At 39.2% G+C, this 25,321-nt stretch overlaps 2 protein-coding genes across 3 annotated transcripts in view; both read left to right on the top strand.

Moving 5' to 3' along the window:
* The first annotated feature begins 3,483 nt into the window (after positions 1-3,483).
* Positions 3,484-20,193, top strand: tbc1d20 (TBC1 domain family, member 20). 2 transcript variants are annotated; one of them, XM_061939686.2, is made up of 8 exons: positions 3,484-3,912; positions 10,189-10,374; positions 10,448-10,528; positions 10,661-10,847; positions 10,920-11,021; positions 14,316-14,457; positions 18,644-18,822; positions 18,896-20,193. In XM_061939686.2, exons 1-8 carry the CDS (start codon positions 3,861-3,863, stop codon positions 19,152-19,154), a joined length of 1,188 nt encoding a protein of 395 aa, XP_061795670.1. In that variant the 5' UTR covers positions 3,484-3,860; the 3' UTR covers positions 19,155-20,193. The 2 variants fall into 2 exon arrangements, with proteins under 2 accessions (XP_061795670.1, XP_061795664.1); XM_061939680.2 differs by having other exon boundaries at positions 3,485-3,918; positions 18,896-20,192.
* A 3,526-nt stretch (positions 20,194-23,719) lies between these two features.
* necab3 (N-terminal EF-hand calcium binding protein 3) overlaps positions 23,720-25,321 on the top strand; it is a 74,054-nt gene continuing 72,452 nt past the window's right edge. The window contains exon 1 of the mRNA XM_061939665.2: positions 23,720-24,585. Within this exon, the coding sequence (XP_061795649.2) occupies positions 24,490-24,585 (96 nt within the window). The 5' untranslated portion in view covers positions 23,720-24,489. The remainder of the gene's footprint in view (positions 24,586-25,321) is intronic.

The raw sequence follows: 25,321 nt of genomic DNA, 5'->3' as shown, positions 1-25,321 counted from the left end.
GAATTTTGTATGACAAATGTCACCATTTTGCATTAAAAAGTAATAATTTTACGAGAAAATATTGCAGTATTACAAAAACAGAAAGAATATGAGAAATTGTTCCCAATTTTATAAGAAAAAAGTCGACACATTGTGAATTTTTTGTTTGTAATGGGTTTTTAATCTTCATCATTTACTTCAAGATATTACAATGTCTCTATATACATTATTTTTTTTATTAATTTTGGCCAAAAGGGACGCATTTCAATTCCTTACACACAGTTATTACATATGTTGGCCAGAGGGGTAGCACTTCAAATTTTTACACACACTTGTTATTTCATATGTTGACCAGAGGGGGAGCACTTTTAAAACCGACACACAGTCAATATGAAAAATCCCTCCTTTTTGGGACCACCCTAATTTTGATAGATTTCACCACCAGGGGTGCAAATGAGACATTCTCTATTAGATGCAATGGTTTTCCGTATTGGGACCATTATTTATGTCCTAACTTGTTCATCGGTCCTCATATGGAAGGTACTTTTCCTTGTTGATGTCTCAAGAAGGGTAGAACACACACACACACACACACACCGAGTTAGTTGACAAACCATCCATGTTGTCAAGAGTGTATAAGGCGTATATCTATAGTGATTAAAAAGTTTTACTCCACAGTCCACACATTGACACACAACAAGTTGTTCAGTATATACAGATACAATTTTGTATTAGTTTGTGTCTCTGAAGTTCACATCCTTTCACTTGTTGATTTTTGTAAATAATTTATTAGGACTAATGCGATGACATGTATGCCATTCGATCAAAGACTCAACCTAATCAAACTTGGTATAGTTTATTTATTTTTTTTTTTTTTTTTAAGTACCAATGATTGTCACACACACACAAGGTGCAGCGAAATTATTCTCTGCATTTGACCCATCACCCTTGATCACCCCCTGGGAGGTGAGGGGAGCACTGAGCAGCAGCGGTGGCCACGCCCGGGAATCATTTTTGGTGATTTAATCCCCAATACCAACCCTTGATGCTGAGTGTCAAGCAGGGAGGTAATGGGTCCCATTTTTATAGTCTTTGGTATGACTCGGCCGGGGTTTGAACTCGCAACCTACCGATCTCAGGGCGGACACTCTAACCACTAGTTTTCGTGTTTTGTAAGTGATGCACACATTCATGTGACTTTTCACACTACTGACTAACAATGTGACGATCCTGGACGAATCAAGTCTTTTGAGCGGTGAGAACCGATTTCCAGTTGTCAGATGTTAGTTTGGGAGTCGTTTTAGTACATATGCAAATACAATGTCCCCGACTGGCAAATGGACTAAAAAATTAAACTTTTTCAAATCGTATTTATCAATTTGTTTGTTCGTATTTTATTAAGTCAATGGTTGTTTTGTATTCAATTTTATGGGTCCTCGTTGTGATGTAGGTCAAACGTATATACACAAGGTATTATACAATTTTCTATTTACATATACCGCATTTTTCGGATTATAAGTCACAGTTTTTTACATAGTTTGGCCAGGGGTGACACTTATGTGTGAAATTATTCACACATTACCGTAAAATATCTTGTCTACCTTTGGAGTTGGCAGAGTTGTTTAGAAGCGACACAGAGGAAGAAGTTTTCATGGGATTTAGCGATTAGGAGTGACAGATTGTTTGGTAAACGTATAGCATGTTCTATATGTTATAGTTATTTGAATGACTCTTACCATAATATGTTACGTTAACATACCAGGCACGTTCTCAGTTGGTTATTTATGCCTCATATAACGTACACTTATTCAACCTGTTGGTCACTATTCTTTATTTATTTGAAATTGCCTTTCAAATGTCTATTCTTGGTGTTGGGGTTTATCAAATAAATTTCCCCCAAAAAGGAGACTTATACTCTAGTGCGACTTATATATGTTTTTTTCCTTCTTTATTATGCATTTTGGGCCGGTGCGACGTATACTCCGGAGCGACTTATAATCGGAAAAATACGGTATTTATTTCATCCAAATTTTTATTCTAATTTTGTTACATATATATATTTGTGTATTTTTATCGGTATTATTAAAATGCTGTACATTTCTTGTGGTTTGGGAAAATTTAAAAATAGTGATATCACTGTCAACCTTAAGGAATATTTACAGTTAAACCAAAAAGTAAATACACATATTGACAATATTTTAGACAAATTCTTACCAATAATACCAAAGACTATAAAAATGGGACCCATTACCTCCCTGCTTGGCACTCAGCATCAAAGGTTGGAATTGGGTCGGGCCACATGATTATGGCGACACCTCACTTCAGTAGCTCATCATCAACATTGTTGTTGTGCTCTGCAGGTGTTTGTGAGCAAAATAATAATACATTATTTCTTAATATCTTATTATAAACATAGGCTTACACTACTTTTGTTGGGGGAAACGTGTTCCCTTCTTTTAGCAAAATAAGAACGCCTTTTGAAAGTTGTTTTCATACTACTTTGTACTACAAGGAGATAAACAATAAATACATCATGTGATATTTATGAACGCTCACACACATACTGTATAATGCATCGTCATCAATGATGTCAAAGGTTTCACTGTCAATTCTTAAGTTAAGTTTCGATCACTGCTGGCAAGTTGGGGCAAGCAAGCCGAACAGACAAAAAGCCTGTGAAGGCAGGCAGCCATTAGAGTGACTGCTTTGACGTCTTGATAGCTCATTCGCTCTCTCCAGGCCTGGTATCTCTGTTGTTTGTACTTACTCTTATTTTCCATTCATCCATCCAATTTCTACCGCTTGTCCAATTGTTAAAGTACAGTTAAAGTACTGCTACCCTCACCTCCCAGGGGGTGATCAAGGGTGATGGGTCAAATGCAGAGAATAATTTCGCCTCGCCTAGTTTGTGTGTGAGACAATCATTGGTACTTTAACTTTTCAATTAGAAAAGTAATATTTGTGTAAATCTAAATTATTCTGATCCACGTACATCTGAAAAATATCATAAATCCCATCTCTACTGCTGACGCACACGCTTTAGCTTTGTTTTGTTTTATTTTTTTTATTAATTAATGTATTTGTATTTATTTATTTATTTTTAAAACACTTATTTATAATCAACATTTACATACAAGCAAATAAATAATAATACAAACAAGTACAGAAACAGTACAAAAGAGCGCCGGGGGTTGTAAACTCAATAAAGCAACTAAAGAAGGCTCAAACAAGTTCTGTAAATAATCCAAATTTGGAGCATAGTTTTCACAGCTTTTTGGTTGTTAGAAGTAGAACGCGTTTTAAAGTAAAGTTCTAATTCTTTTTTAAAGACATTGAAAACAGGTCGGGTATTGGGAAACTTACATTTATGAATATACAACTTAGCCAATAGTATAATGAGGTTGCAAAGGTAAAATTCCTTTTCAAATTACAACGCTTCAGCATTGTTGTTTATTGTGGACACGCCATTCTGACGTCACATCATTTAACCCTACGTCATCAGGTTGCTGTCTATGCGGCTGCGCATGCGCGGGGGGTATACTGAGGTGACGTCCGGTGTCGGTCGCCCTAGCCGAAACAAACATGTAAACATACGTAAACAGTTATTACTGCTCTGCAGCAGTCGAGCTGTTCGAGTGATGACGACCGTGTTGAGGTAGGGGAAGTATTTATGTCGGAGTTAGCTTGAGCTAACATAGCGGTGTAGCTAAGGGACTTGTGTTGCCGGGCCATGTTAGCCTAATAGGCTTGCCGTGCTAACTGAGCAGATGGCAGCCACGAAAGATTAACAAATAGTCTGCAGCGCTTCGCCTCCAAAGTCAACTGTATGGCTTGACTGACAAGGTGCAAAGAGAGGAGCACCACAAACAAGAGAAGGAAACATGAAGACTTCCAGAACGGTCACCGCCTCGTCCCCGGTGAATGGGCAACAAGGTAACGGTAGGTGAGACCCTGGTGAGCCCAGTTAGCTGGCAACAGTGCTGGGGTGTGTTGTTTTTGGTCAATTATAACAACATTTTTCATTTTGAAAAACGATTATAAAAACCGGAAAACAAAGCGTTTTTCATTTTTGAAGTTGAAGAGCAACAGAATCCAAAGAAATACACTATATTGCCAAAATATTTGGCCGCCTGCCTTGACTCACATATGAACTTGAAGTGCCATCCCATTCCTAACCCATAGGGTTCAATATGATGTGGGTCCACCTTTTGCAGCTATTACAGCTTCAACTCTTCTGGGAAGACTGTCCACAAGATTGCGGAGTGTGTTTATAGGAATTTTCGACCATTATTCCAAAAGCGCATTGGTGAGGTCACACGCTGATGTTGGTCGAGAAGGCCTGGCTCTCAAGTCGGCGTTCTAATTAATCTCAAAGGTGTTCTATCGGGTTCAGGTCAGGACTCTGTGCAGGCCAGTCAAGTTCATCCACACCAGACTCTGTCATCCATGTCTTTATGGACCTTGCTTTGTGCACTGGTGCACAGTCATGTTGGAAGAGGAAGGGGCCCGTTCCAAACTGTTCCCACAAGGTTGGGAGCATGGAATTGTCAAACATGCTTTGGTATCCTGGAGCATTCAAAGTTCATTTCACTGGAACTAAGGGGCAAAGCCCAACTCCTGGAAAAACAACCACACACCCTAATTCCTACCACTTCGTGGCTGAGTTGCTGTTGTTCCCAAACTCTTCTATTTTCTTATAATAAAGCCGACAGTTGACTTTGTAGTGATGGGTCCGGCAACATCGATGCATCGGCGCATGCGTCGAGCTCATAAAGCAAAACCCTGTGTCGGTGCGCGTACCGCTTTTAGAAAGTCACGTGACCGATCATGAGCTGTGTTGGTCACGTGACTGATACGCGAACTGTGTCGCACTGACGCCTCCTCTGTGCCCTGTGAGCGGGTCTTTTCTACAGCCGGAGAAATAATAACTAAGAAGAGAAATCGTCTAAAATTGTAATAAAAATGTGTAAAAAAATAAATAAATAAATTCCCAGTCCATAAGCATCCTCATTCACAACACGTTCTCTTAGATTTCCATGTAATGATACATGTTCACATTATTTATTGACTGTATCTAAAAAAGATAAAAATATATTTTTATTTAAATAATGATATGAAATAATCCTAAATGAAATACAATGACTTGGTTTATATTATTGTATATACTAGGTCATAAAATCAGTGTCAGTTGAGTCGGTCCATCGGTTGCCTGTAGGGATTTTTAATGTCCAGCACATGTCAGTATTTAGTGACACAGTATCGACACAGTATCAATACAGTTTTGCAATGTGTCGAAACGCTTCATGACGCCTCATCAACCCATCACTATGACTTTGGAATATTTAGGAGCGACGAAATTTCACGACTGGATGTGTTGCACAGGTGGCATCCTATGACAGTTCCACGCTGGAAATCACTGAGCTCCTGAGAGCGGCCCATTCTTTCACAAATGTTTGTGGAAACAGTCTCCATGCCTAAGTGCTTGATTTTATACACCTGTGGCCAGGCCAAGTGATTAGGACACCTGATTCTGATCATTTGGATGGGTGGCCAAATACTTTTGGCAATGTAGTGTAGTTAGATTTTATACTTCATGCAACACAGTACACATTTAAAATCCCCAGTAAACAGAAACGTAAAAACAGACCAAAAAGGATGCTTTTTCATATTCTGACACTGGAAGTTTCTATTTTCAAAGTAAAAGTGGGGATAATTACTAAAGTACCCATGTGCCTGGCTAAAATGTCTTTGTAGCCCAGCACAGTAATTATTTTAGACATGGCACAACGATAACTGACATCTACAGAAATCTTTACGCACATACCACACCAAAATGGAGGCCAAAAAGTATTTGATATAGTACAGTATTTTTTCTCATAGGCCAGTCCGCGATCCTGTTTTTAAATCACTACTTCCGGTTTTTGCTGTCTGAATATGAAAAAATAAATGGTTTTGTCTGTTTTTTTCGTTTATGTCATACATATTTCTGTAAATGTCAGTCCTCGATGTGTCGTGTCTACAATTATTTTAAGGTAAGGCACCAAAGACACTTTAGCCAGAGTCACAGGCACACGGGTACCATAGTAATTATACCCACTTTTATTTTGAAAATGCAAACTTCTCGTGTCAGCATGTGAAAAAAGTATCCGTTTTGGTCTGTTATCCTGTTTTTGATTACTCGGGATGTTTGTCATAAGAAACATAAAATGAAACTCAATTTTTTTTTTAGATGTAGTTAATGCTCTTCAGCACACAAAAAAGAATGCTTTTGTTTTTAATTAATTTTTTGTATCATAACATTACAATACAAATAAAAAAGAATAACCAAGGACCAAAACATACACTGACCCAGAAGCATGTCATCAGGAATAATCAGGGTTTCACAATTATCATGCATCAATTAATTTCATAACACTCTTTATGAACAAATGTATACAATCACATGTGCATTCTTCATACATGAATATCATACTTTCTGAAATACCACAGTAATCAAATTATACACTTAACTTACAGTTCAACTTTCACTACTATGCCACTTAGGGTAAATGACACGTTTATGCCTACCTACTCAACGTTTAGATAGTTCTTTATTGATTCCTTCAGGAGAGTTCCCTCAGGAAAATTAAAAGTAGCTTAATGAAGTAACTTGCTAGTAACATAACATAACTCAGTGTTTAGGTGTTCACTTTACGTTGGCGTTTAAAGCTGGGTGGTGATCACGCAAATTATGCATCAAATAAAGTGTTCAACCCTTAAGCTGCATTTTTCAGAGAGTTTTGATCAGTCTTCTTGAGCGACTCACTAGTCATTCTTTTGTTTTTGTTTTCAATCTGTTAGAAAACATTTATTTAGTTAGAATTAGCACTGATTCTCACTTGTTATTCTTGTGTGTATCCAAAGCAGTGTTTCCCAAATAGTGGGTGGGGGTTGTGAGTAACAGGGAAGATTTTTATGATTTCTGTCTGGTAGGTAGCTGCAGTGCTCAATCTAATCAATAGACTCCGTTTTCTACCCAGTAGAAGTAGTAAGTACAGTTTGTCCCTCGTTTAATCGGGACTGCACATGATTGTGATATAATGTTTTCCGCAAAGTAGGATTACTATTATTAAACCAAATATTTCCATAGTTGGAACATAAAACATATATTTTTAACATAATTAGACAACTCTAAACATGAAATAAAACCCATACATTAATCTCTACACTTGTTTCACCCAATGTCTGCGTTGTCATTCCACATCGATCACGTCAATGCTGTGCAGGGCTTCCACCAGATTGGCATTATTAGGATTCTCCGTTTTAGGAGGGCAGAGTCCTCCCAGATTTGTTAATTCTAAGGCTGTTTGCAATGATGAATGGTGACTAGAACTGAAATTTAACAATTTATTCTACAAAACAAGAGTAAGTATAAACAATAGAAATACCAGGCCTGGAGAGAGAGTGTCAAGAGGTCAAAGCAATCTCGCTAATGGCTGCGTGTCTTCCCGGGCTTTTTGCCAACCCGCGTTTGCGCTGCCTCTGCATTAATTGAAACTGAAACTTAAAATTAAGAATTGAAACTGAAACCTAACTTAACGTGTGTGCTTACCGCACACATACTCTTCTCCACTCTCTCTCTCTTCAGGCCTAAACCTCATGACATCCTTAATGTGTGTGAGAGTGCATAAATAACACACTGTGTTTATCTCCTTTTACCAGAAGGAAAGCCAATTCTAAGGCGTTGTTATTCTTCCAAAAGGAGGGAAAATATTCCTTTAACACAATTGTTCCCAATGATTGAAACTTTTGAAACTTGTATTAGTAGATTGCACAGTACAGTACATATTCGGTACAATTGACCACTAAATAGTAACACCCGAATAAGTTTTTCAACTTGTACATTAATCAATTCATGGTAAAACTAGGGCCCGTGGAATAGATCTAGCCCGCCAGCATTTACAATCCAGTCCCTTACAGAGAGGAATGCACCTGCTGATAAGAAGAGGGACCGTGTCCTTCACAGAACAGATCTGGCTCGAACCTCCCTTTGATCACACAATACAATGTTATACTAAAGCATCAAAGTATATCGAAAATACAGTGGGGCAAAAAGTATTTAGTCAGCCACCAATTGTGCAAGTTCTCCCACTTAAAATGATGACAGAGGTCTGTAATTTTCATCATAGGTACACTTCAACTGTGAGAGACAGAATGTGAAAAAAAAATCCAGGAATTCACATTGTAGGATTTTTAAAGAATTTATTTGTAAATTATGGTGGAAAATAAGTATTTGGTCAATAACAAAAATTCTACTCAATACTTTGTAATATAACCTTTGTTGGCAATAACAGAGGTCACACGATTACTATAGGTCTTTACCAGGTTTGCACACACAGTAGCTGGTATTTTGGCCCATTCCTCCATGCAGATCTTCTCGAGAGCAGTGATGTTTTGGGGCTGTCGCCGAACAACACAGACTTTCAACTCCCTCCACAGATTTTCTGTGGGGTTGAGGTCTGGAGACTGGCTAGGCCACTCCAGGACTTTCAAATGCTTCCTACGGAGCCACTCCTTCGTTGCCCGGGCGGTGTGTTTGGGAACATTGTCATGCTGGAAGACCCAGCCACGTTTCATCTTCAAAGCTCTCTCTGATGGAAGGAGGTTTTGGCTCAAAATCTCACGATACATGGCCCCGTTCATTCTTTCCTTAACACGGATCAGTCGGCCTGTACCCTTAGCAGAAAAACAGCCCCAAAGCATGATGTTTCCACCCCCGTGCTTCACAGTAGGTATGATGTTCTTGGGATGCAACTCAGTATTCTTCTTCCTCCAAACACGACGAGTTGAGTTTATACCAAAAAGTTCTATTTTGGTTTCATCTGACCACATGACATTCTCCCAATCCTCTGCTGTATCATCCATGTGCTGTCTGGCAAACTTCAGACGGGCCTGGACATGCACTGGCTTAAGCAGGGGGACACGTCTGGCACTGCAGGATTTGATTCCCTGTCGGCGTAGTGTGTTACTGATGGTAACCTTTGTTACTTTGGTCCCAGCTCTCTGCAGGTCATTGACCAGGTCCCCCCGTGTGGTTCTGGGATTTTTCTCACCGTTCTCATGATCATTTTGACCCCACGGAATGAGATCTTGCGTGGAGCCCCAGATCGAGGGAGATTATCAGTGGTCTTGTATGTCTTCCATTTTCTGATAATTGCTCCCACAGTTGATTTTTTCACACCAAGCTGCTTGCCTATTGTAGATTCACTCTTCACAGTCTGGTGCAGGTCTACAATTATTTTCCTGGTGTCCTTCGACAGCTCTTTGGTCTTGGCCATAGTGGAGTTTGGAGTCTGACTGTTTGAGGCTGTGGACAGGTGTCTTTTATACAGATAACGAGTTCAAACAGGTGCCATTAATACAGGTAACGAGTGGAGGACAGAAGAGCTTTTTAAAGAAGAAGTTACAGGTCTGTGAGAGCCAGAGATCTTCCTTGTTTGAAGTGACCAAATACTTATTTTCCACCATAATTTACAAATAAATTCTTTAAAATTCCTACAATGTGAATTCCTGGATTTTTTTTCACATTCTGTCTCTCACAGTTGAAGTGTACCTATGATGAAAATTACAGACCTCTGTCATCATTTTAAGTGGGAGAACTTGCACAATCGTGGCTGACTAAATACTTTTTTGCCCCACTGTATATGCATTCTCCACACAAGCGATACAGATGCATGTTTATCAAAATAAAGTATATAATAACATTCTAATGATGTGCTAGGCAGCAAAACTCGTTTACAGAACATCAGCAAACTTCTTTCGTTTTATCCACGTTGCCTGTTTACATCATTTATCTGGAAGGCTTAGTCCTTGATCTTCATGTCCACACCTTGTACACTTCCTGTGCCCCACTTTTATTGTGTTCTGTGTGGGAAATTGGTAAGCCGCTGTACAACGCTAATACATGTCCTGTAAGCTACTTGTTAGATACATAAATTACATTGTATAGACACTGCTTTGCAAAAAAACAACTTTGCTCACTTTATTGTACTTCCTGTTGACTGAAGTTATGTGTTCTATGGTTAATCTCATGTTTTAACCCCCCACAATCACAGTTGTGTCAATGCTCATTAACCTGACCTGTGTGACCTGATCATATTCAAGTTTATGTAGATTTCAAAAGTTTTTCTATCAATGATGAAGATGATAATTGCACGTTGTGTATATCAGACTGGGACAGCAGGCGGCAGAAGAAGATGGCCGACATTGCTCAGGCCCTGCAAGCGAGTCCAGTGGATGTGGCGGCTCTCAGAAGAATGGCCATAAGCGAGGGCGGCCTACTGACGGATGAGCTCCGCTGTCAAGTGTGGCCTCGCCTTCTGAATGTCCCGCCCCACATTTTGGATCAGGAGCCAGGTAAGTGTATATGTAGCATATGTAATGGCCAATGAGTGCATATCATTACTGAGCGCTCATGTTTTTTGTACAGAAACAGTAGAGCGGGACCATAACAAGGACTACAATCAGGTGCTACTGGATGTTCAACGTTCTCTACGAAGGTTTCCTCCTGGCAAGTACTGATGAAACATCTCTGCATTTTGTCATTCTGAGAGTTTAGCATGCCACGCAGACTCTGCTGCAATGTATTCAAAGCAGTTGGCAGTGGTTGTACATAGCGCTGATTTTGGGTGCGCTTGTCCAGGTATGCCAGATGAGCAGAGGGAGGGTCTCCAGGAAGAGCTTATTGACATTATACTCAGAGTCCTGAAACATAATCCTCAGCTTCACTATTACCAGGGATACCATGATATAGTCGTCACCTTCCTACTGGTCGTGGGGGAGCGCTTGGCCACCGCTCTTGTCGAAAAGCTCTCCACACATCACCTCAGGTAGTCCTGTGTCTTCCTCCTCGCTCCCTTTCAAGGTTTTTAAGGTCCTCTGCATTTTGTTTTCTTCATCAGGGACTTCATGGATCCCACCATGGACAACACAAAACACATTCTCAACTACCTGATGCCCATCATTGAGAGGGTCAACCCTGAGGTGCATGATTTCATGCAACAGTAAGAGCAACCTGAAATCTTTGCAAAGCTCACCAACATTAACCACATACTACATCATGCAGCTCTCTGCCAAATTCTGAATAATTATAGTATGGATCATCACCTGTACAGTTGCACACCCTTTGCATTTGTTTGACACCTACAGTCAATAGGGGTGTCAAAAAATGTAACCTGTCGTGTCCAGCCACTCAGGCAAATCATATTGTTGATATAGATGTCCATATCTGCAGTAAAGATTTTATTTACAAAAGAGATGGATACTTCCCTTGTTGCCTTATGTGTATTTGACTTTATTAAATGATTGGGTAGAATTTTATTAAACAAAACCAGTTTTCTTTTAAGAAATACAAAGATGAATCAGAGCTGTTTGTTTATTTTATAGAAGAATGTATTTAATCAAATAACTGGCACACAATGTTATTTAAAAAAAAAAAAAGTATTGATTTTGAATCAAGAATCGATTCTGAATCGAATCGTGGGGTGCCCAAAGATTCACACCCATAACCGTCAAGTCTCTATCATTTTTGAATAGTGTGTACGATACAGAGAAGGGGTGGCCTCAGGCCCAGCTCACAACCAGGACATGTATGATCAATGTTACCACTCCGCCTGGCGTTTTTTGTTAAAGGGGGCATGTTGTCCGGATGGCAAGTGTCAAATTCAAGGCACGGGAGCCCACATCTGGCCCGCCACATCATTTTATGTGGTCTGGCGAAAGCCTGGAAACAATAATACACTTCATCTTTCTTTCTCACCGTATTTTCATTTTGACAAAAAATGTACTCCACATAGCTGCAGTACTTCTAAATGTATTTATTTTATTACCATATTTTCCGCACTATAGAACGTACCGGAATATAAGCTGCCCCCACAAAATTTTAGGAAAAACATGTTTTACCCATATATTAGACGCACTGGACTATAAGCCGCAGATATGTTCCGATACAAAAGATTTTGTAAATGTTTATATACCTTTTTAATTGTTTTTAAAGTGTCTGTAACATGGTAGTAAAACGGCTAATCAAACAAAAGAGAAGTACCGTATTTTTCGGAGTATAAGTCGCACCGGAGTATAAGTCGCACCTGCCGAAAATGCATAATAAAGAAGGAAAAAAACATATAAATAGCACTGGAGCCCGGCCAAACTATGAAAAAAACTGCGACTTATAGTCCGAAAAATACGGTAATCGCCATGGACCCTCGATCTGCGGAAACTAGCTTTCCAATCAGCTAAACAGACTCAATAACTCCACAGTGACGTCTTGGTGAATTTGCCGAGGAATTTGTGAAACTGAAACAATACAAAAAGAATGCCGTTGTAAGTTTATAATACTAACACAGACATATTAGCTAATGTTAACAACGCTAGCGTCATTATATTATGTCAGCACATACAAATATGCATGAAAACACTCCTACTCCTTTACTAAGTATAAACCATTTTAGTTACACTGTAAAACTTACGAACTTTGCTTGGAGTGATGAATGAAGAATCCATACGAGTAGAAACGCTATGAACAACTAGAAGACTGAACAACATTCCGGTTGGAAAAAAAAGCACTACCGATAAATGGAAGAGGGAATTTGTCCAAAAGGTGACGCAATAGCACAAACAATAAAACACCCTGTCAGTGTTTCTGCTTGTTGTTTTATAAAATTATTTTTATCATGGCCGTCAGCGAAGAAAAATCCATAAATCCGCTCCGTCTTATAAGCCGCAGGGTTCAAAGTGTAGGAAAAAAGTAGCGGCTTATAGTCTGGAATTTACGATATTTTGGCAACACTAAAATTGGCCCTAGTGTGTGAATGTGAGTGTGAATGTTGTCTGTCTATCTGTGTTGGCCCTGCGATGAGGTGGCGACTTGTCCAGGGTGTACCCCGCCTTCTGCCCGATTGTGGCTGAGATAGGCTCCAGCGCCCCCCGCGACCCCAAAGGGAATAAGCGGTAGAAAATGGATGGATGGATGGATGGATGGATGCAACAAGCTATTAATTGAAAAAAAAAAAAAACATTAGTTGGTCATTGTAACCATTTTTAAAATAAATTCTAAAATGAAGATTAATACTTGCTTGTCGCTTTGTGATTCCAGTTTGTTGGTAATTAGAGGAAGGACAATTTAATAATATATTTAGGCAGTGTGGAGAATGCATATATTTTTAAGAGTTCTTTCTTTATTCATAGTCATGTTTAAATCAGCTAATATTTTCCCATGTGTACACTTTGTGCTTGTATCTTATGTCCGCAATTAAACTCTTGTGCTTTAACTTGCAGGCATTGGAATGTGTATCGGGAGTATGATGTACTCCCTTTTTACCTTATCTGTTTAGAACAATAAGCCTGTTCCGTAACTCTGGTTTAGATAATACAAATTGAATACGCTTTGGTGTAAATTTTGCTTCACAGTCACATTAATAATCGCTTTCTGCAAACGGTTCGTGTGTGGAGGCGTTCCCTTTTACTACAAATAAAAACATCCAAGCTCCACCCTCTCCAAAAGTATCATAATTTATCACCGCATTTTTTTCCCCAGACGCGGGTGAAAAATAAAGTTTATAAACTGTATATAAATTATCCGGTCACAACATTAGGTACACTTGCCCAGTGTCTGATTGATACCAAGGTGCATCAAAAATAAGCTGCTTTACCAGCATTTATGTCACTGCATGTCGCACGTCGGTGTCATTATATGCATGCCAAGATTAAATGCTATTAATACTTTATCTTAACTTCCCTTTTGTCGCAATGGCACTTCTTTTTAAGTAGGAGTTTAGCAGCTAATGAAATTTTTGTAATTGCCCATCTTGACAAAACAGTCCCAAGTAAATTATTGTTTAAAAAAAAGAAGTATATATTTTATAGATATTAGAGCAGGTAGACGCCAGCTTCACACTTTACCACGGGTTCTTTCTTAAATTCAATGTTGTTTCTCGCCTTCTTTATTTTAAGTGCTGCCACTTGCAACTTTCTTTGGCCCCATGGTAAATTATTTTGCAGTCGTAATCATTTAAAAAACATCACAGAGACTGAGTCACAAATGCATGAGATTCTTTGTTTTGGCACTAGTTTCCGCAGAATGTTATGTGGGTAAACTAACTAGTTTGTTACGCACCATGTTTGGTTGTACAATGACTGGGATAGTGTACGAAAATCAGGGAAAAAACAATACCCAAGTATCCAAAAATTAGGGCCTACTAAAATCGAGGTTTGGCCGTGGTTATTCCTACAAACCCACAAACAGAAACATTTTTGCACGTTCCGCATATGTAATGACACATGATTTATTTGATTACCAGAGCAGAGGTGGGCACTGTCTTCGCTCTCAGTTGGCTGATCACCTGGTTTGGCCACGTCCTGTCAGACTTCCGCCACGTCGTACGGTTGTATGACTTCTTCCTCGCTTGCCATCCGCTAATGCCCATCTACTTTGCAGCTGTGGTGAGTTCCCTTCCCGCCGCCGCGAACGCTATGGAATCAATGCATGCTGCTCTTCAATTGATGAGGAAAATAAAAAAAGCCATGATGCATTAGGCGTCGCATTGGGCTAAAAAAAACTTGGTTGTTGCCTTTTTGCACTATGACTAGGGAAGGTTGCCTGGATTGGTCATTTAAGTGAATGCTGTGCCTCGTTAACTTTAAAAACTTAACTCTTGGTCATTGACCTGAATTACTTACGATGTCCACAAAATAGCAGCAGAGTTGCAGCTATAAGTTTGTCAGATATTTTAAATCAATTGGAAAACCCAGTGGGCCAGATTCCTTATCAAACACATGATGTCCTGCAGGCCGAATTAACCTCTAAAGGCCTGAGTGGCCACATGTGTGAACAGCACCTTTTAGCTCTTATGTCCAAAATTGTCTACACTACTGAATTTGGGTCTTATGGCCCTTATGTGGACACTTATACTGCTATCTAGTGGTGTCAGAAGAGTATAACATACAATGGAATTTGGAAAAAATAAGAATTAGCATGTCACTAAACATGAAGTACACGTTTGTTACTTATGGACTAAGTACATCATATAAAAAGATGATTCTTAGTTTTTATTCTAATTAGGGTCCAATAAGCCCAAATAGCAAAGAGAAAAAAAAAAAAAAAAGCATGTAAACAAACAGCTTGGGTGAAAGACGCTGGCGGGCCGCACTTTGTACACCCCTGCATTTGGAAGTTTATGTCTGTTAAAGAGGTTGACATTTTTAAAAACTTTCAGTTTAACAAACTGCACAGATTAAACCTATTTTTAGCCAATCATGTACCCTGCCTTCCGCCCGAATGCAGCTGAGATAGGCTCCAGTACCCCCCGCAACCCCGAGAGGGACAAGCGGTTGAAAATGGATGGATGGAGGTTCTCATTGAGACTCGTTTGACAGGCGGCTAAGGTTTAAATCATAAATAAAACAGAAGGGCTGGATTTACACTTAGCTGTTAGTAAGGACCTTCTTCAAAAACGATAGTCAAAGATATGACGAGTCGGTGTATTCCGGGAATCTGCCGCAGTAGTTTTAGTCACTCCCAAGGTTTAAACTGAACACACGGGCCAGTCTGAAGTCATTCACAAGCTGCAGTTTGAATAGCTTCTCTTTTATGGAGCCAGAACGGAATGCAAAAAAAAGCCTTTGCACTCTAGAAAAAGTTTTATTGACACTGTTGCGTCTGACCAGTCTTCCTCTCAGGGAATACAAGTCACTGGTCAATCCCAAGTTCTTTCAGATGACATATATGTTGAGTAAAAAGTACCATCAGGACAGAATGGGAATATTATCAAGTTTTACTAAAGCTTTAGGAGACCAGTCCTACAGTACGCTAATACCAGCATCAAGAAGCGGTCTGAAAATCAAAGGGGAAGAGACAACTTATTGAATACTAGAACCTTTATTTAACCAGATAAGAAACCCATTGAGATCAAGATCTCTTTCACAAGGGTGACCTGGCCAAGAGGTCAACAGCACATGTCACAGAGCAGTTTCAAAAAAATAATACGTTGAGACATACATTTTAAAATACATAAAAGAGAACTGTAAAACAATAAAGATTTACGCCTTTTAAAAACACAGGCACTGTGCAAAAGTCTCTTGCTGTTTGTCCCTCAAGACAGAACGGAAGTCTCCAAATGGAAGTAGTTCAGTGAGTTTCCGTTTCGTCTGCAATGCATTCCATGCCATAGGGGCAGCAATGCCAAAAGCTCTTTTGCCAAATTCAGTCCGTACATGGGAAACAGTTAAAACATACAAATTGTTAGAATGTAATGCATAAGAGCTGTTTTTTCTTTGTAACAAAATGCACAAGTATGGAGGTATTAAACCTAAAAGAGCCTTATAAATGATAGTCAGCCAATGTGTGTGTATCTGCGTGCACTCAATGAAGATAAGTCTGACTTCATATACAGTTGACTATGGTGAGTGAGACTACGACAGCCAGTAACAAATCTTAGTGCTGAGTGAAAAACAGTGTCCAAGGACTGGAGGCATTTAGATGAAGCACTAAACCAAAGCACGTCTCCATAATCAATTACAGGCAAGATAGTCGCTGTCACCAATTTCTTTCTGACTTTAAGAGAGAAGCAGTTTTTATTTCTAAAAAAGAAACCAAGCTTTACCCTAAGCTTAGAGACCAAGTTGTTAATATGAGCTTTAAATGAAAGCTCCTGATCAAGAGTAAAGCCCAAGTACGTACTTGTAATTTAAGACCTGCTCTATAGGGTTTCCATTTGATGTTACAATATTTGGAATATTTTCCAGTAGCACCCTTTAATGAGAGAAAACCATTACCTTGCGTTTATCTGTATTTAAAACCAATTTAAGATCAAATAAGCGAGCCTGGATGACATCAAAAGCAGCTTGTAAAAACTCAAAAGCCTGAGTGATGGAGGTTGAACAGCAATAAATAATGGTGTCGTCTGCATAAAAATGGTACATTGCATTTGACAAATTATTGCAAAGATTATTTAAGTGGATAGAAAATAAAATGGGCCCCACCACTGAGCTTTGTGGAACTTCTGTGGTAATGTCCAGTAATGAAGAGGTCGCCCCAGCCACCTGTACACGTTGTGTTCTGCTGGAAAGATAGTCTGTGACCCAAGCACCTGCATTTTTAGGTAATCCAACGTGATGAAGGACTTGATTGAACAGACTGTGGTCTACTGTGTCAAATGCTTTTGACAAATCAATAAATAGGGCGACACAATATTTCTTGCCGTCTACAGCCTCGATTAAATCATTGAGGACCTTAAGAGCAGCTGTAATAGTGCAATGCTGTTTTCTAAAACCAGATTGAAATGTATTGAATACGAAAACAACCCCTACTCTACCAAAAAAGGAATAGACCCTCATTGTTCTAATACAGATAAGATAAAAAGGGAGAATAGCTTACTCCCACATTCCAACGCCTTCAAGGTAAGGCACACAGTTTACTTGCGGACATAAGGTACAAGAACAAAGTGTACACATGGGGAAAATATTAGCTGCTTTAAACATGACTATGAATAAAGAAAGAACTCTTAAAAATATATGCATTATCCACAACACTGAAACAAGTATTTGAAAAGTTTCAATCAAAAGCAAAATAAAACAAACATTTAAAAGACAGAATATGTATTGTGCATCTTTTATGTCAAAAGTGTCCAAAGTATGGCCTGTGTGAGTTGTCAGTTTGGCCCGTAGGACATTATGAGTTTAAATAAGGAATCAGGACCCATAGTGTTTCCAAATTAATTTCAAATATCTGACATTCTGATATGTGCTAATTTGTCGCCAGTGTGTGGACATTGTGAATAATTCAGGTCAATGACATGAAATTGTACTTTTGTGTGAGTAGCGCGCAGAATTAATTTATATGCCCCAATGCAAACCTTTCTCACTCATGGCGCAAAAAAAATGTAGCGAACACTAAAAGTCAACACACATGTTCACTGAACTTTGAGGATGTTACATAAAAAAATTACACCCATTTAAATCCATTACAATGCTTGATGGGGAAAAATGCATAACGCTCTCTCCACACTTATCCATGTTTGGCACATTTTTGTTGCTTGGTATTTCTGATTGATTACAAAACTTTAAGGTGTTTGTCACGGAAGTAAACAAGGTTCGAGTCGAACTTTCACTTAATCCATCCTTGCATTTTCTACCGCTTGTCCCTTTCGGGGTGGCATGGGGGTGTTGGAGCCTATCTCTTAATATCTTAATAATCTCTTAATCTACTCTTAATATCCAATTATATAATTCTTAGTTACATATCCATATTTATATAATATATATACATATATGTATATGTTATATACAGTATATTGTTACTTTACATGTAGTCGGCTTTCGGCCCCCCATCAAATTTTTGTAGCCCAACGCGAGCCCCATGTCAAAAACTTAGGACACCCCAGTTTTATGTATTATGATGTTTGTCAATGTCAATCTTCGGACTTTTTTTTTTCACTGTTATTTTTTTTTTTTTTAAGTGTTACAGGTTTTCTTTTTTAACTTTCTGTTTTTCAGATGTGCTTCTCCTTTTTTTCCCAGTACCAAAACTTACTGGTGGTGTTCTGACTCTACTAGGTTTAAGACTTGGTGGAGGTCTGCGCTGTCTTAAGTAGTTTTGTTTGTGTTTGTGTGTGTGGTGCTGCTGCTGCAGATCGTACTCTACAGAGAAGAGGAGGTGCTGGAGTGCGAGTGCGACATGGCGATGGTCCATCACCTGCTGTCTCAGATTCCTCAGGATCTTCCCTACGAGACTCTCATCAGCAGAGCAGGAGACCTTTTTGTCCAGTTCCCTCCCTCGGAGTTGGCGAGAGAGGCCGCCTCACATGACTGGTGTGTCATTGTTTGATGCGTTGACTTTTCCCACTGCACTCCCCTTTTTATTCGCCTCTCTCTGCCTCCACAGCATGGCCACCACCACCTTCAAGGACTTCGACCTCGCCTCCACACAACAGCGGCCCGACTCGGTTCTCCTTCGCCGGCGGAAACAGAAACAGGCGGCGCTGGAGCGCTTGGCGGCCAGCTCTACTGTGGCACCACCGTCTGTGGCGCGCCGCTTTGTCCGTTTGGCTGTTATGGGCCTGACGGTGGCTTTAGGGGCAGCGGCGCTGGCTGTGGTCAACAGCGCCCTAGAGTGGGCCCCCAAACTGGACCTCTTTCCTTGAACTGAAGCAGGACACTCCAGTCAAAGGTAGTCCACAAGACCACTTGCCTCGCTTCTGAATCCACCACATGAAGATTACACTACATTAGTCGGCATACTAACTCAGTTATTCTTATAGGAATTTATGTAAAAAAAACAAAAACAACTTAAGATGTTTGTACCTGCTGTCGATTAGACACGCATTTTCTGTGTGTGTGTATATTTATGAGGTATTTTAATAACTGTGACCAAATGAAGGATTGGTAGAATCCTTTTCTACACGAGCGTCGTTTTCTGCACATGTGATATAAAGAAATAGCACATTGAACTCTAATTGAAAGCCCCTACATCTTACCTAATGTTTTATTTTGTAGTTGTTAGCACTTGCCACCTTTGACATTCCTCCAGCTAACTATCAGTCACCTTTTTAATCTTTTTTTTTTTTCAACAAAAACTGCAGGTTTTCCAATACAATATAGGTTATATGTCCTTGTGTTCCTTTTAACTTTCATGTTAAAACTTCAAGTTATTTAAGACAATAATTCACTGTTGTTAGGTCGGCTTTTGTGTTAATAAGACACACTTTTGACTGCGAAGAGCACATATGAGCATTGAAATTGATGCTGAACTTCACTTGATTTTCCACAGATTTTTTTCTATGAGTACATAATGTAGAAGTGCGGGGTTCTACTGCTTTTTGTCATTTTCTGGATTGTGCAGATATTTGGAGGTGCAACACCGGTTTAAGTAATTCAGTAACTTGTTGGAACACAATCTCTAAACACTGGATGACCTGGTGAACCATTTCTGAAAATGTTGAATTGGTTGATTGGAGAGTCAAAAAAAATATATTCACTCTACAAGGATATTCTGTTCTTATTGCACTAGATTTTTTATTTTACTTAAATCTGGCCTATTAATGTAAAGTTGTACAAGAGAATTCTATAGTAAAACTTTGAAACGACGACGAGTGTTTGTTCCGCCATTAAGTCACGTGTACATTCCGGTTATTCAAGACTATTAAAAACAGATCAACATCACTTATAAGACAGAAAGTGCTTGACTCACCATTAATGTACTCATGCCACACGGACTGAATGGCTTCAAAATGAAAAGCATGGCTTATATCTTACAATGTCGCTGGGATTTATGTAGTTCGTTTCATTTGTGCTTACCTTCAAACAAAATACAAACTCAAGAAGCTCTCTCATACAAAACATCTCTCACAGGACACTTTCACGGCCTCACAGACATTAGTCTGTAGCCTGAACGCAATAAACATTCACATGCAATTATATATATATATATATATATATACATTCGTGGTCAAAAGTTTACATACAAGGACATAATGTCATGGCTGTTTTAAGTTTCCAATAATTTCTACAGCTTTTATTTGTATGTGATAGAGTGATTGGAGCACATACTTGTCACAAAAAACATTCATGAAGTTTGGTTCTTTTATGAATTTATTATGGGTCAACTGAAAATGTGACCATATCTGCTGGGTCAAAAGTATACATACAGCAACATACATTATCAATTTTGGTGATGCAGAAAAGTTACAATCAAATCAAATTAGATTCATGGCATGGCCTCTTAACTTCATGTGAGTGATTATGCTTGACAACACCTGTTGACTTCTCTGAGCCCATTTAAATATGGCTCATGTGATGCATTTATTAGACTCGGTTGCAAACGCATCAATAGCTCCAGCACCCCCCGCGACCCCAAAAGGGACAAGCGGTAGAAAATGGATGGATGGATGGATGGACGTTCAGAAAATTGCTGAAATATAGATAAAAAAATAAAAGAACATATTAATTAAACCATCATTCAATATCTCATACTGCTACATTACCTATGTCTTCAGTGAGAAATTGAAGTAATTACAACAGTTTCGATTCAAAACAACAACAAAAAAGAATTACGATTTCGGGAAGTCGACCTTCTTTGAAAGTATAACCCATTTCTTGGATTGTCCCTGAAGTTAACGCCCGCATTGAACCTACACCCACGAAGCTAGCAAACCTACTAGCTGATGTCCACACTGTTTTATAATCGCCATATCTCTAAATGTGAGCTTTTTTCTCGTTTTTAACCCAGCCAATTCAATTACATTGAATTACGACTGTCAGTGTCATGTGGTGACAGGTATGCATTTTAAATTATGTTTTATATTTCTGCACGTCCAAAAAATGTGCCTTTTTTAGAAATATTGATCTCATTGTCATTACATTTAGGATATATTTAATGGCACCAATTTATGGAATGGTTACAATTAAAACGTAAGCCAAATTAAGTTTATATTGTTATTATCCAAATATCATAACTTCTACCTCAGATTGTTTCTTTGATTTAAAAAAAACTAGTTAGTAGTTACAATGTGACACAATTCACCTGTGACGTTTAAGTGTCATGGGACATTTGCAAGTTCAGAAAATTGCTGAAATATAGATAACAAATAAAAACATATTCATTAAGCCATAATTTATTCTCTCATACTGCTACATTACTCATGCATTAAGAGAGAAACTTAAGTAATTAAAACAGTTTTGATTCACAAAAAAAAAAAAAAAAAATCTGATTCCGGGAAGTCGACCTTTTGGATTGTTCCTGAAGTTAACGCCCACATTGAACCTACAGCAAAAATGTTGCCTTTTTTCGAAATATTGATCTCATTGTCATTACATATAGGATATATTTAATATGGCACCACCTTATGGAATGGTTACAATTAAAACATAAGCCAAATTAATTTTAAATTATTATGATCCCAAATCTCATAATTTCTACCTCGGACTGTTTCTTTGATAAAAAAAACTAGTTACTTAAAAAAAATAAATAACCAACAAGTCTTTTGAACAGGGCAGCACGGTGGTACAGGGGTTAGTGCATCTGCCTCACAATACGAAGGTCCTGAGTAGTCTTGGGTTCAATCCCGGGCTCGGGATCTTTCTGTGTGGAGTTTGCATGTCCTCCCCGTGACTGCGTGGGTTCCCTCCAGGTACTCCGGCTTCCTCCCACCTCCAAAGACATGCACCTGGGGATAGGTTGATTGGCAACACTAAATTGGCCCTAGTGTGTGAATGTGAGTGTGAATGTTGTCTGTCTATCTGTGTTGGCCCTGCGATGAGGTGGCGACTTATCCAGGGTGTACCCCGCCTTCCGCCCGATGGTAGCTGAGATAGGCTCCAGCACCCCCCGCGACCCCAAAGGGAATAAGCGGTAGAAAATGGATGGATGGAAGTCTTTTGAACGACTATTTGAAAGGAAGGGTTCATGAAGATACTGTTCTGTGACCAATGTAACGTTTAAGTATCATGGGACATTTGCATGCTGAGAAAATTGCTGAAATATAGTTAAAAAATAAAAACATATTCATTCAGCCATCATTCATTCTCTCATACTGCTACATTACTCATGCATTAAGAGAGAAATAAAAGTAATTAAAACAGTTTCGATTCACAAAAAACAAACAAAAAAACTTTCGATTCCAGGAAGTCCGACCTTCTTGGATTGTTCCTGAAGTTAACGCCCGCATTGAACCTGCACGCACGAAGCTAGCAAACGTCAACACTGTTTTATAATCGCCATATCTCTAAATGTGAGTTTTACTATTACATTGAATTACGGCGGTCAATGCCATGTGGAGACGAGTATGCGTACAAAAATGTTGCTTTTTTTTTTTTTTTTTCTTTTTTTTTCGAAATATTGATCTCATTGTCATTACATATAGGATATATTTAATATGGCACCACCTTATGGAATGGTTACAATTAAATCATAAGCCAAATTAAATTAAATTTATTATGATCCAAATCTCATAATTTCTACCTCAGACTGTTTCTTTGATAAAAACAACAACTAGTTACTTTAAAAAAAATTGATAACAAGCCAGTCTTTTGAACGACTATTTGAAAGGAACGGTTCGCTTCAAACATCCATCCATTCATCCATTTCTACCGCTTATTCCCTTTGGGGTCGCGGGGGGCGCTGGAGCCTATCTCAGCTACAATCGGGCGGAAGGCGGTGTACACCCTGGACAAGTCGCTACCTCATCGCAGGGCCAACAGATAGACAGACAACATTCACACTCACATCCACAGACTAGGGCCAATTTAGTGTTGCCAATCAACTTATCCCCAGGTGCATGTCTTTGGAAGTGGGAGGAAGCCGGAGTACCCGGAGGGAACCCACGCAGTCACGGGGAGGACATGCAAACTCCACACAGAAAGATCCCGAGCCCGGGATTGAACCCAAGACGACTCAGGACCTTCGTATTGAGGCAGATGCACTAACCCCTCTTCCACCGTGAAGCCCTCGCTTCAAACAGCCATGTTTATTCACCTGTGACCAATGTAACGTTACGTGTCATGGGCCATTTGCAAGTTCATAAAATTGCTGAAATACAGATAAAAAATAAAAACATATTCATCAAGCCATCATTCATTCTCTCATACTGCTACATTACTCATGCATTAAGAGAGAAATTAAAGTAATTATAACAGTTTCGATTCACACAAAAAAGCACCAAAACGTTAAATTCCGGAAAGTCCGGCCTTCTTGGATTGTTCCTGAAGTTAACGCCCGCATTGAACCGACACGCACGTAGCTAGCAAACCTACTAGCCAACGCCGACACTGTTTTATAAGCGCCATATCTCTCGATGTGAGTTTTTTTTCTAGGTTTTAACCCAGCCGAATTTACAATGACGTTGAATTACAGCTGTCAGTGTCACGCGGTGACTGTTATGCGTTTTAAATGGTGTTTTATAGTGATGAGCGTACAAAAATGTTGATTTTACAGTAGGATAGTCGTCTCATCAAACCAACAGCTGACAAAACCTTCAGTTCTGACGTGTATTTTGCTTGTGTCCACAACGTAAACGAGCGAATGAATATAAATTGTAGACACGTTTAATATGTAATACTTAGGGTTACCTTGTCTGGTTAGTTGAACTGAATTAACTGTCAGGACTCAATGAAGCTGTTACTGACTCTGTCCAGCAGGGGGCAATGTTTCACAAAAGATGATCGAGTGGGCTTCACAGCTCATGCAAACACCATTATTTACATATTTTTCTAGTGTTCTTAGCAGATATTACTAGATCTATTATTGAGGGTTATAAAGTGTGGAGTTTTTTTAGCGGTGCTATTTGAGTGAATAGCTACAATGAGCTGTTTCAGTGGCTCCAGCAGGGGGCGCTCCTGCTGCGATCGACATAAAAGTTGATGAAGACTACAGTATAGGCATCTTGCACACACACACTTTAGCAGCACTAACCTTCCAGTGCGTCACGCCGACAGTCCTAAACGAGCAGACTGTTTTGAAGGGAACCACCTTTTAAGAGAAGCATGTTTTGCACGGAGGTGATCACCATGTGTCTGCAGTCTGCCAAGCGCCAGCAGAAGCAGCAAAGCAGCGGACGAGAGCTCAGCATCCTTCATGATGTAAGTGCATAAACCAACAACCCACTTTTTCATTTTTCTTTCATAGCGCTGCAGTTTTTCCTTCTAATTGAATTCCATCATAGCCTTGATTAATAGAATAAAGACTAGAGCTGCCAAATTGTTTTTTTTTTTAATCCGATTAATCACAATTTGGATTAATCACAGGTTATTACGCACTTGCATGATTCAAATTTACTTAAGTAAAGACCCCAATATTCGTACGCAAAGCAATTTTGTTGTCAAAATGTCATGCAGGAACATTTTAAATGTATTACTTGAGTGCATATCATTTGTTTGCACAAAACTTGCTAACAGTTTTATTTCAAACAATCAATCAAAGTTTATTTATACAGCCCTAAATCCCAAGTGTCTCAAAGGGCTGCACAAGCCACAACGACATCCCACATCAGGGCAAGAAAAAAGTCAACCCAATGGAATACAATGAGAAACCTTGGAGGGGACAGCAGATGTGGGGACCCCCCCCCCCCCCCATGGGCGACTGGTGCAACGGACGTCGAGTGGATCTAGTTCAGGGGTCGGCAACCTTTACCACTCAAAGAGCCATTTTGACCCGTTTCATAAAATAAAGAAAACAATGGGAGCCAAAAAACTCTTTTGAAATTTAAAATGAAATAACACTGCATACAAAGTTTTTTTTTGCTTTGTGCTATGTATAAACCAGGGGTCTCAGACATGCGGCCCACACCTTAATATGAAAATATTATGTTAGTGCGGC

The sequence above is a fragment of the Nerophis lumbriciformis genome, linkage group LG03, assembly GCF_033978685.3.
Source record: "Nerophis lumbriciformis linkage group LG03, RoL_Nlum_v2.1, whole genome shotgun sequence".
In the NCBI taxonomy this organism is placed as follows: Eukaryota; Metazoa; Chordata; class Actinopteri; order Syngnathiformes; family Syngnathidae; genus Nerophis; species Nerophis lumbriciformis.
This window is presented reverse-complemented; position numbering and strand designations above follow the sequence as displayed.